At 44.0% G+C, this 12,843-nt stretch overlaps 1 protein-coding gene across 2 annotated transcripts in view; it reads left to right on the top strand.

The window, feature by feature from the left end:
- The window catches only part of XKR6 (XK related 6), a 188,279-nt gene extending 176,363 nt beyond the window's left edge, over positions 1-11,916 (top strand). For both annotated transcript variants that reach the window (XM_074895466.1, XM_074895465.1), the window contains one exon: positions 8,877-11,916. In XM_074895466.1, the coding sequence (XP_074751567.1) occupies positions 8,877-9,841 (965 nt within the window). In that variant the 3' untranslated portion in view covers positions 9,842-11,916. The remainder of the gene's footprint in view (positions 1-8,876) is intronic.
- Positions 11,917-12,843: the final 927 nt, after the last annotated feature.

Raw genomic sequence — 12,843 nt, 5'->3', positions numbered from 1 at the left:
TCAGAGAGGGCACAAAGCACAGTTTGCCCATCCGGCTATAGCAATAGAGTCACACTGGCATTTTCCTCAGACCTAAATTTGAGAGCACAGCTGAGACCAGATTCCTAGAAGGATTAACCTATGCTGCCAAAATAACACTTTGCTGGTGTAAAGCTGTCTACATGTCTGTGTTACACCTTATCTAAGCTCTAGCTGCCATGCCTGGGCTCCCCAGAGCTGTCTGGACACAGCAGCCACCTGGGCTAATTTACTGTCACAAAGCCCAGTCTGGAAAAAAATGATAATAAGAGAGGATCCATGTCCAGGAGTGGAAAAACAGGTCTCCCACATTATTTTTAAAGTGCTGAGGGGGATTATATGACCATGTTTGTGGTAGGCAGAGGACTGTGCACAGGTTATGTCTATACCTGTAATGAAAGCAGTGCTGGAGCCCAGGCACTGGCACTCAAGTGATTCTGTTATCATGGTCTCTGGTACAGTTCTGGGCAGTTAGCCCTTCCCCAGAGCTTTCCCAGGCATGAGAAAATGAGTTCACATAGTCCAGGAATGATTCCCAAAAGGCAGATTGGGTACAACTACTGAGAGAGTTTAGTAGTAAGGACATGGCAGACTCTGCCAACTGGGTTCAGGGTCAACACATAGTCCTGGCTCTGGTTTTTGTTTGCTAGTTTAGATGTCACCACAGTGACCCAGGTTCTCTCAAGGCCTGGGTTCCCATATGCCTTTCCCCTCTCTACTGTTGTTTTATGAGCCATTATCTGGTGGTGAGCCATTATACAAGACCAAAGATCTCAGTTAGCTAAAGGAGATGAGGTTTGTTTGAAGATCTGTGCGTATATAAGGATTGAGATTTCAACGAGGTGCTGCCAGAAATGTTTTAGCTATGGCGTGGATGACAGTGGCATTTTTGCTGACATAAAGAGGTAAAAACTGAGATACCTGTGGTCAGCATCCTAGGAAAGGAGCAAGGCTATTAAGGAAAGCAAATAGTGGACTTACATGCCTATGAGAACTGTGTTCATAGATGCCTGTTGAGATCAGCCTTCTTCTCACTGATGTAGCAGAGGGATATTGTCTTTCTGTTACCCCTGTCTTGAGGATGGTGATAACTCTGTCTGGCTGTTCAAGGAAATGCAACTTGAATATGTCCTCTGACTGATCATGGCACCCTTCTCTCATCACGAGGGTGCTGGGGGGGTGTTTTGCCTGCTTGGCTTTCGGTGGTATAAAATATTTTGTTGTGTCACTTGAATTCGTCCACCTTATATTGGGCCTGTCAACTTCTGCTCTGCAAGAGCTGATTATCTTGGAGCCAAGAGCAGGCTTCCCCAACCCTCCTTTCTGCTCTCCTCACCTTGCTGAGACACAGGGCTCCCCTCTGAGCACTTGTGGGGAGTTGGTGGATGCCAAACCACCGCTCCTAAAGATCCATCTTACCCACTTCTTGTTTGGTCATTGCAGTTTGATCATCCACGCTTCAGGTAGAGTCAACGGAGAGACAGAGAGGCATTTCCAGAGGACAGCTCATCCCATGTCTTGGACAGCTCCCCTTGGGTGGGATAAACACTGACGCACGTGCATGATGCAAGGAAGGTCTTCATTAAGAGTGTTTTAAAACAGGAGGGAAGCTTTGCCAGTCCTTATGTGGTGGGTGATAGCCAACATTTTCAACAGGAGATTTGTCACTTCTCTGAGGTTATTCAAGGACAATCCAAAACAGAGGACAGATTATCCCATTTCTGCTTGGCCTGGGGTGCTTGTGCCTCCTGCAGAAGGATCAGTCGCTGGCTTGCATCCAGGAGAAGATACCAGACTAGATGGCCCCGGGGCCTGAGTCGGTTTGGCAGCTCCCGAGTTCACAGAGGAGATGAATAGGAGGAGACGTGACAGAAGCAGCCAAGATAATGAGAGCACAGATCAGACGAATGTGGCCAGTCACCTCTTCTAGCAGCAGAGAGAAAGGGGCATTCGGGAGAACTGAAAGGCAGCAGGATGAAAGGGGAGAAAAGCAAGTCCTTTTGAAATACAATCCGTAGTGAACTGTGGACCCCAGTTCCTCCAGGCAGTGCTAAGGCGAAGGCTGGGGGGAAACTAAAAAGAGATCCAATGTTTCTGGGGTCAGTGAGGACATCTTCATTTAGCAAAAAGAAAAGGTTTTAGGAGGCATTCACATTTCAGGACATGAGCCAGCCTTTAACTTCCAAGGGGTGGGAGAGCAAGCAGGTCTGAAGTTGCCTTGCTGTGGACTTTTGCAATCTCAAAGTAAAAGGTTTGGGAACATGGCTGTTCCTCTGGTCTAATGTGGAAGAGCCTTTCTAGTGCTAGCTTGGACATGGACTGTCCTGTATAGAAACTCAAAGCAAGCCTCAGGTCCTGACAAGTCCCAATGGGATTGAATGGTAGAAGACCCTCTTTGTGTTGTCAGATCTACTTGGAGACTGGTCCCTGAACTGAGTTACTTACCTTTGCTTTCTGCCTTTCCCAGTCACCAGTAGTTTTTCCATTTCTTATGGACTGGTGAGGCTGTGTCCTGTGGGTGTCGGGTCCTGGAGAGAATGGGGCTGTGCATGCTCCTTGGAGGAAGGGCTCAGAAGATCTCCCTAGCAAGGGAGCAGATGCTGAGGGTTTGAAACTCACTCCTTTCCCAATGAAACCACAACCTTTTTCATGAGAGAAGGACAGGACACCAATGTAACATCCTTTCCCAGTGTAAGGCTCTGGTTTTTCATCCCTGGTCACTCCAGCTCTGAGTAGAGTACAGAGGTGTCCCATAGAAGGGGAGGGACATTCCTGGGTCAGACTTAGGAGTGATGTTCACCATAAGCGGAACAGTGCTCATCTGCCATAATGGACTGGTGGCACACAGGAAAAACTGCTTAAGGAAGTGTCCTGAAATTCTGTGAGGACAACTAATGGCAAAATGGTCTATGCAGCCCTTTATTATTTATACACTGGTAATGGTCCATATTTTTCCATGATCAAAGTGAACAACAAAGAGGGAAAATGAAGGAAAGAAGACAAAAGTCATTCCCTCCTCTGAAAGGAAAGAAAAAAGAAAGATCAAGCATCAAACTCCAGCAGGAACAAATTAAAATCAGACCTGGGAGTCTGATTCTGACCCCTTTTACTTTGGTGCAAATAAATAAAAACAGATTTAAAAGTAAGGGGGAGAGACTTTCAGGCAGCGTTGTTACAAAAGCAGAATCTGCCTCGATCTGTTTGGGATATAAATGCATTTTCACTCTGTGTGCATCAAAATGAAAACCTGTTCCTTGATTCATACTGAGCTTCAGGGAGGAACGTGCCACCCAAAGGGGAAAACGCGATAACAGGGTTCACAGCACAGAGGCCTGAGCAGGCAGCGAGCGATGGGGAGGAAGCGAGATGTGGCACTTGGCATTAAGCAACCGTTGCCTTCACGCAGGGGTTGATGGAAGGTTTCATGTCGCACCACATATTTGCTGTCCAGCTCACCCAGGAGAAATGTTGGTATCTTCCCATCTTGTTTTAGTAGAGTCTTCGGGAGAATTAATGTCAAAAAAAAAAAAAAAAAGAAAAGAAACAGAGCACCATTGAGGCATCGTTTAAAGTTTTAAAGGGACAGGCACCACAGTGAACACTTAGGCAATACGCTACAGCAAGTGCATTCACATTACTTAGAGCCAATAACCTGCAGCTGGATTCTTGATGAAAACTGTACAAACAACACTGCGAGTGAGGGAAAAATGGATATATTGTTCATTTTAAATATTCATTTGTGTGTGTGTGTGTGTGTGATTTGTCTACAGCTTTTATTAGACGAGTTGTAAAACCATGTGTAATTGCATAGCATGAATAGGCCAGATAGACTGGGATGGCTTCCATGTGCTGTTTTTATTTCTGCACGTATATGGGCTTTAAAAACAGCAATGGCAATTTAAGGGGAGTCGTTGTTTTGAGTCTCTCTTGTGGATGTGGATTTTTCAAAGGCCCTCATTACATTTCTGACATGGCCTTTTCTTTTTCTGGGCCATCAGTAGGAACTAGAGGATGCAAACTGAAACAGGCTGAAATCCAACCTGTCCCTGCGAGCTTCAGAAAGGCTCCAGGAGCTTCCCTTGAACTGAGAGTGGTTCATGCTCCTTTCCTCTGGTATCAGATCATTACCTGCATTATACTCCAGTCCACTCATGTTTTCACGATCCCAAGCAATGGCTCTACTCCTTGGTCCGACACTCTTGTCAGGAAGTTCAGCCTTCTATACAGCCGCCTTATTTCCCACTGCTTTCTCATTTCTCTTCACCATTTGCTGTTGCTTAGTCTCCGTGCCACGTGTGTTTATCTCTGAGGACTGTTCGTTAACTCCCCCTGAGAAAGGTAAAATTACTAAGGCAACAAATCAGCATCAAGGCAGTTCACGGTGTTGAGTGAGTTCAGCTCCAGATTCAGACACCTAAACAAAGGTGTCTCCAAGGGAGGTGTCTCCACATGATGGGGGTGTCCGAGCATCCCTTCTGTTCAGTGGACACATAGGAAATACAGCCACAGGGACTGAAAAACAACCTTCGTACAGTTCTGGCTCCACTGCCCATAATGACTAAGGAAACAATTTGTTTGACTTTTGCCTAGTGTCATTTGAGATGTGCTGAGTACCCTGCCTCGCTCCAGCTCCCAGCTGAAAAATGTTCTTGTCTTTTGTGTGCAAGTTTGTCACATCTGCCAGCTCCACAGGGAGGTCTGGAATATCCGAGACCATCTCAAATGTTGCTGGATTCCCATCTGGGATGGTTTCACTAAGCCTTAGTTCTCTGTTGAGTAAAATAAGAGATATTGCTTACCCATGGACACTCTGAGGTGAGTCTCTACAGTAGGAGCTGAATCCTGTCTGAAATGCCTTGGTAAGGTGCCCTGTGATGTGAAGGAGATCTATTCCCTGCTCTAGCTTGGATTTTTTATGAGATCTTGGGTAAATCCTTCAAATCTTAGTGCTTCATCTGTCCAATGGGCACACTATAGAGATCTACCTCACCGTGCCAAATGTAGGTGAGGAGATGTCTCACCATAAGAACTTCAGGGCACCTTACTAAAGGGATCCGAGGGATTAATTCTTGTGATGTGTCATTCAAGACACATGGGCTTGACTCCTCAGTGGTGCTGACTACAGCCTGTGAGTCACTCATTGCTTCCTAGCAGGTAACAGGAGGAGTCCAAGGGCTGTTGTATAGGCCGGTGCAGAGAGTCTGAAGATAACCCCAGTCTATGCCAGTCTTTGTTACAGGCAGGTGGGATACAGATCCCACAGATGCAGCCACAGGGCTTCCAGCCCCATGGTACCTGATGTCCCCCTGGCTTGAGAATGCCCACAGAGATGTGGCAGTGCCTGGAATGTATTTTGCACTCCCAAGATGAAGCACAGAGTGGGAGGAGTGGGAGTGGGTTTTTTGAAGTTACTTCAGTTTTAAACCAACCCCAACCCTTTGACAAACAAACCTTGGAAGGGAGTTGAAACCCACTCATGCTAGATGAAGGTGCGTCAGTCACCACGTGCAATAGTCAAAATCAAAATAAAAAATTACTTCACATGTGATCCAACTTAATCAGGACTTTTTTGTTTTAGTTATGACAGGAGAGATCTCTATACTTGCTTAGAAATAAGGCCTGGAGAAGTTGAAAAGCAAAGCAACAGTTTATCCCACAGTCTGTGAGAGTTGTACATTGTATGAGGATGTCACAGACCAAAAGTACCAGGGAAAGATGGGAATGAGAAACACATGGTCAAGATGACAAAGGCCAAGGTGTGCTTTCTCATTTAGGTCGGTATGAAATAGCTAGGGAATAATTTCTGTAGCAACACAATAAAAAGTACTGGAGAAGTTTTTGTACCACTCCATGGTTCCCGTTGACGTCCACCTACTGATCGCACTCTCCTGACTCTCAGGTGCAGATCCTGCTCATCACTAGGATGCCAAACTTCACATTCGGCACAGAGTTGTGAATTTTTAAACAACGGCAGGAATATGTCAAACTGTCTAGAGATGCTTTGTTCCCTCCCTCAGATCTTAGTACAAACGAGGAGTCAACGAACTGTTTTGTAAGGGTAGGACTCATCCCACCTGACGGCTGGTGTTCGCATGTCCCCGCACTCCCCTGTCAAGGGATGGAGTCAGACACCTTGGGAGCATGAGTCAACCCCTCCCTGTCCCACACACGGATCTTAGGACAGGGTGAATCACTTTCTGGGGGTGTCTGCCTCTCCCTGTTGACTCGAGGAGATGTTCAGATGACTATCAACACGCAATGTGAGTGACTCAACACACACACTCTCAGCCAGCTCTGTGGAGTTTACAGCAAAGACTGTGATTAGTGTAGGTTTCTGCACTGAAAACGTTACAGTGGGAAAAGCCTTTATGTGTATACTGGGTTTTTGTTTCTGGTGTATTTTATTCCTCTCTCTATTCCAGAATAAATGAACCCAACAGAAACATTTTTAAGCCAGTGTGACACATCTGTCTCTTGTGGGTTGGCGCTGCTTAAGTTTGAGTACTCAGGTACATCTAATGCCTTACAAGTTTCTAGTGTAACAGTACTAAAATAAGTCAATACAATATGATTTTTTTTCTGCTAATCGTGGAAAGTTTTTAAACTGAGTAACTAGAAGATACTGCAACTAACAGTACTTATACACATAGCATCACTTAAAAATTGTGTGACACTGCTTAGCCTTCCAAAGCGGTTATTATGTCTACCAAAAATGCAATGCATCTGTGTAGGTTAAAAATAAATGTTATCTACATCTGTTTGGGGCTGAGGCTATTCACTTTCAGAAGTTTCCATCCATTAGAGTCCCCAAGTCTTATAGTTAGTATAAGTATAGCAAGTGTTTCTTATTGAGGACTTAGAACTTGGGGAAAATGGTGGGTTTTGTAAAGATGGTGGCCTAAAGCTTCCCTCTTTGATAAGGCCACTGATCTTAATGGTTTGTGGTTTGTTGTTTTTTTAAAATTCAGTCTGAAATGCTCACATGTGAGCCCAAAGGTGAGTTATTCAGAGATTTGAGAGCTGATGGAAAGGCAGAGTTTTGGTGGACCTACAGGCTGGGAGAATTTCAATGAGGAGCAGAGGTGGAGGTCCACCCTCCTTCCTGGCCACCTTCTCCATCACCTCTCCTCCAGACATAGCTGGGCTGGAAGGGGGGAAATCTACCCCCCACTGCACTGTGGGGAGAGTTCTCAAAAAGAAAAACATCAATTCTCTAGAGTGAGGTCTGAAGAGCCAGCAGATCTTCTTTCCATCCTTGTAGAAGCCAGGTCCTTGTAGAGAGAGGGAAAAGTGAGAAGAAAACAGGAGAAGAAATTCAGATTTTTGAGACATTTTAGCTTTTCAACTCTGAGCAAGCTGCTCCTTGGGTTTTCTTAAAGTAGTAAAAGGAAAAAAGAGCTGGAGGTTTCTTCCAGTACGTTACAGATCAAAGATGGAGGGGTATTGGTTATTGCTTATTTTGCTTGAAACCGTTATCATTTTTCCTTTAGATTTTATAGCTGATGCTCCGAGACAAATCTTTGGCCAAGGACCAATTGAACTATAGCTACCAAATCATTGAGCTTCCCAAACAGAGTCCATCATCTGTTCCCTCACCTGCACAGCAGTTGTCCAGTGAGCAGCAGTGGAAGCAAAGGAATAAGAAGCCAGTGGCCTTTTCTTTTCCCAAGAATCTTTCAATTAATTTTTATTACCATGTTTTGCTCAATGAGTTGTTCAATTTAACCTTGAGAAAAATCAATGGTATTATATTTTTTAAGGCTCCTGAAGTGTGATGGGGCACTGTTTTATCCCTTGGAGCTAATTTAAGTGTTGGTTGTGATGGGCAATAAGATCAGGCCCCTTTGGAATATCATGGCCTGACTGCCCAAGCCAGGGTGCGGGGGGACGAGTTGGGAACCGAGGGTGATGCCAGCACAGGCACTGCCCTCACTGATGGGAGCAGTACCAAGGGTCTGAGTGCACTGGGCAGAGCTGCATGCTGGTAATGCCTCCCTCAGCAGTCCCAGACAAGGCAAGGACCAGATCCAGGGTCTCTTCAGGGGGTCCCACCTGGAGCAGAGTGAGACAGAGCTGGCGACGTGACTGTGACTTGGATCTGTGGTCCAGCCAAGGAGACCAGGCTGGAGTTAAACTACCTCCAGTATAGGTCTTCAGTTCATCCTGGAAACAGGGCAGGGGAGTTGCTGGAGGGATCAGATTCTTTGTTTTGGGACCATTTGGAGGGTATTGATGAGTCTTGATGTTTCCTATATTTATACATTCATCTCCATGGGACCACAGGGTGACAAAAAAACTGATCAAGTGCCCATTTTTCCCAAAGGCGAATGCAAATGGGGATTCCTGATTAAGGCAGAAACACACACAAGTCAGTGTGGATGTTGCTTGTATGAAAGTATTTTAGAATAAAAAAGATCCGTGCAGTTAGAAGGAGTATAGGTGCCTGTTCTTGTGATGGTGCACTCCAAGATAGACCCGTTTCTACAGCAAGTAACCTTCATACTTGGGCTGTAGCATTTAGGTGGGAACCGGATTTCAGATTCTCAAATGTTGATCTAATCAGGACGAGGACAGAGGCTGTTGCCTGTAAGAAGAGAAGAGCTGGGGTGGGGTGACAGATCCAGCAGCTCATGAAGATAAGCATAATGTGCTGTGTCAGAGAACTCCAGATTACAGCATCGTTTCCAATTCCCACACTGATATTTCTGTATTTCTCTCCTCCAGACTGTAAGGACAACCTGACGTGAGTTGAACCTTTGGGCTGCTGAGCCTGCCCCAGATGCAATAATTTAGTGAGCAGATGATGTTTTCAACCAAACCTCCTGTCTAACTCAGTGGATCTGTGTGTCTTCCGGCAGGTGTGTCCTCTGTGGCCTCCCTGATGTCCCTGGCTTGGGTGCTAGCCTCCTATCACAAGCTTCTTCGGGACTCTAGGGACGACAAGAAGAGTATGAGCTACAGAGGGGCCCTCATCCATCTCTTCTGGCGCCTCTTCACCATCTCATCCCGAGTTATTTCTTTTGCTCTCTTTGCTTCCATCTTCCAGCTCTACTTTGGGATCTTTGTAGTGGTCCATTGGTGTGCCATGGCTTTCTGGATCATCCATGGTGGGACAGATTTCTGCATGTCTAAGTGGGAGGAGATCCTCTTCAACATGGTGGTAGGGATTGTGTACATTTTCTGCTGGTTTAATGTCAAGGAAGGGCGGACTCGATACAGAATGTTTGCGTATTACACGGTAGTCCTGACGGAGAACGCTACCTTGACGCTCCTTTGGTATTTTTACAGAGATCCTGACACTACTGACTCATATGCCGTGCCAGCACTGTGTTGTGTCTTTCTTAGCTTTGCTGCTGGGATAGCTTTGATGCTGTTATATTATGGTGTGCTGCATCCCATGGGGCCAAGAGCTAAGATCTTTGCCAGCTCCTGTTGCGCCGAGCTGCTCTGGGGCATTCCTTTGCCCCCCGATGTTGAGCCCATGGCACCCCAAACCCCTGGGTACCGGGGGGCCCAGGCTACGCCCACCAGAGCGGTCACGGAGCAACAGGAGGAACTCACAGCTGACACTTGCTTGCCCGTTTTCCAGGTGAGAGCAATGGTACCATCTACTCCATCTGGGCGACCCTACCCCCCCGAGGGGCCTCTCATTAAGATTGACATCCCAAGAAAAAGATACCCTGCATGGGATGCTCATTTTGTAGACAGGAGGTTAAGAAGAACTATCAACATCCTCCAATATGTCACCCCCACAGCTGTAGGTATTAGGTATAGAGATGGACCTCTCTTATATGAGTTGCTACAATACGAATCTTCACTTTAAAGCTCCTTAAAGCAAAAGTAAAAGAGGGGACCTTATTTTTGTTTACGGTAAACACAGATCATGAAACAAACACAAACCTTCAGATAAGCTTTCTTTCTGGTTGCTGTATGTATAAAAAAAAAAAAAAAAAGATATTCTCTATGTTTTGTAAGTAAAAACAAAAAGAAAAACTTTTCTTTTGTTTTTTACACACAAGAAACAGTATTTCAACTTCCACACCTAGGATTCACAGGTGGAGAAGGAGGCATCTCCACATCAGTTTTATACCGTACACCAAGTGTAGAACATTATTTATGGGATTGGTGCTGATTGAAAAATAAAAAAACAAACAAACAAACCTACAACTGCCTTATGCCCTTAGGTGCTGAGTTTCATTAAGTACTGTCACCTTTCTCATGCAAAACTCTTTGATGATTATATGCCAGGAAAACAAACAAACAAACAAACAACTGAGATACAAACCTTAAAATTAAAAAAAAAAAAAAAAGAAAGAAAGAAAAAAATGAACAACAACAAACAAAAAGAGAGAAATGTATGAAAAAAAAAAAAATCTTGTTGCTCTTATTGGATTTAGCAGAAAAAAAATCCCCAAATGTCTAAAGATAAGAAAGCAAAGCCAAGACACCCCCAATGGAGTTTGATTTTTTCCAAAAGCTGAAAGACAAAATCAGGTCTGTACCTCAATTTGGCAATGCATTTATAACACCATTTGGCCAAGCCTGTGAGCCTTGACCGAGTCACGTTATAAACGTGATCCCACCATGTAACCGTTTTCCTCGTGTAAATGGGCCGTGCTTAATGGTCGGTTTGCACCAGATTAATATGATAACACAGTATCTGATCTTGTTTCGAACAATTGCACACGCTAAAGCACCACTGTCTTCAGTGGAGTAAATAACAACCATTTGAGCCCAGAATAAGGCCTGCCACCGTGATTTCTGGAAAATAAGAAATCTCCAAACATTGAAATTATATACCAAAAACGTTATACTAAAGTACATTTACACATATCGAATAACTATTTCAGTAATAATAAAACTCAGCATAGTAGCAAAAAGCGAGTCAATTTAAAGGCACAATACTTGATCAGTGACTGGCAAAATAATTTGACCTACTGTATCATTTTAAGGCTGTGAAAGGCATACATGTATTATTTGTAATCTCGTGTAAGACCTGTCATGTCTCATTCAGTGCGAGCCTTAAAGTGATTGTAAAGCATCCTTCGTTCCATTTTGGGGTTTTTGGGTTTTGATTTTTTGTTTTGTTTTGTTTTGTTTTTAAGGAAAACAAAACATGAAAATCGGGATTAAAAACAAACAAACAAACAAACAAACAACAACAAAACAACCAACAAACTTCTTCAAACGGTAATAACCTGTAAACTGACTCACGTCTCGAGATGATTTGGTGCTTTGTATTTTCGTTGATGTTGTTGTTGTGATTTAGCTGAGAATTCTTCAACTCGGTACATGTGGGGAACTGCTGATAAAAAACTGTCTCGTGTCACCCTCTACTGTAAGTACATGGTGAGAAACAACACCACAGGAGATTCAAGAGCGTAGCAAGAGCATCGTGGTTTAGCATCGTGGTTTAGCTTAGCCTTCTCACCGCAAGGAGATGCTGCCACCTCCGATGATGGCAAAGCCTAGACGGTCACCTGCTGAGGGTTGTGTGGTTGTCTTGACATTTCCAAATAACCCGCCCGGTGTCTGAACATTCACATCTCTTGAATTCTGTTTCTGTGCTGGAATCTCTTGTTTCGAGTTAAATCACGGGTTTGCGTCTATCCAACACCCTTTTCCGTTTCGAGAGTATTGCTCCTTTAAAGGAATATTCCTGTTTCAGGGCATCTTTTCAATCCCACCATCCCTCTACTTGGGAGGGGAAAAACAACAACAACAAAATGAGATATTTTTAAGTGAATGCTGTAGTATTTTCTGTGTGTAATTGCAATTTTTTATTCCAGAAATACTGTAACTGTCTAGGGTGCAAAACTCCCATGCTGACCTGTTCTGAAGAGAAGATCAGCATGGGGGGGAATATTTTTTAATTATGATTATGATTTGGTTTTTTAATTTGAGGAATCGTTTGGTTTTTTTAATTATAATAGTATTTAAAGAAACTAGTACCAATTTTATATAACAGTTTAAAGAAGCTGAATGCTTTCTTCGCCTGAATATACCTGAAGAGAAACATTTTTTTCAGTCAGTGGTCCTTTGCAGTGTTCTGAGAAAACATTGGGGTTTCTTCAGTTGTTTCATTTTGTTTTGTAAAGAAAACTTTTAACTGGTGTCTCGTCCCTTTTAAGGAGGGAGGGACTCATTCACGCCAAACTATAGACACACGGCAAAGTTTATAAGAAGCCAAATTGTCACTGGTACTGTAATTCCCAGTCAAACTCCATTTCAGGCAAATGTTTCTGGGCGCTGATTACAACCAATATGATGGTCACATTTTCATGCAAAGGGAGGGATTTTGCCTTGTCATCCCCTATCTGAATTCCCAGTCCCTTGTTTACTGTGCACATAAATATATATATATATATATACACACACATACTTATATATATATTTGTGAAAAGCTTTCATTTCCTTTCTCCATTGTCTGTGTCCCATAACCAGTCCCTTTGCAAGTGTCCTACTAACATTTCACCCTGTTCCCTAATCAGTATGCTGTCTCCATAAAAAGAGGTAATTTGTGAAGTGAACTTGCTGTCCCCAGCCACTGAGTCATAAAAACACAGAGGTGTCCATCCTCCAGCAACAGGCCTGCATTTCTCCTCCCAGGACTTTCTTTTGACTCGTCTTTATTCCTAGTGTAGATTTACTCTGATCCAGTTCCCTGAGACTCATGCCTTGTGTAAAAACTCTCCTTGGTCCTTCTGTGAAGAGCTCTACTCTACAAATCCGCTTTTCATCGGCATAAGCATGAGGAAGGAATGGATGACCAACAACCCTGATGTTCCTCTGGGACCTTTCCTGCAGGAGACAGCATCCTCGTTT

This window comes from Athene noctua, chromosome 1, assembly GCF_965140245.1.
Source record: "Athene noctua chromosome 1, bAthNoc1.hap1.1, whole genome shotgun sequence".
Classification (NCBI taxonomy): Eukaryota; Metazoa; Chordata; class Aves; order Strigiformes; family Strigidae; genus Athene; species Athene noctua.
The sequence above is the reverse complement of the archived record's forward strand: the minus strand, read 5'-3'. Positions and strand labels throughout refer to the sequence as shown.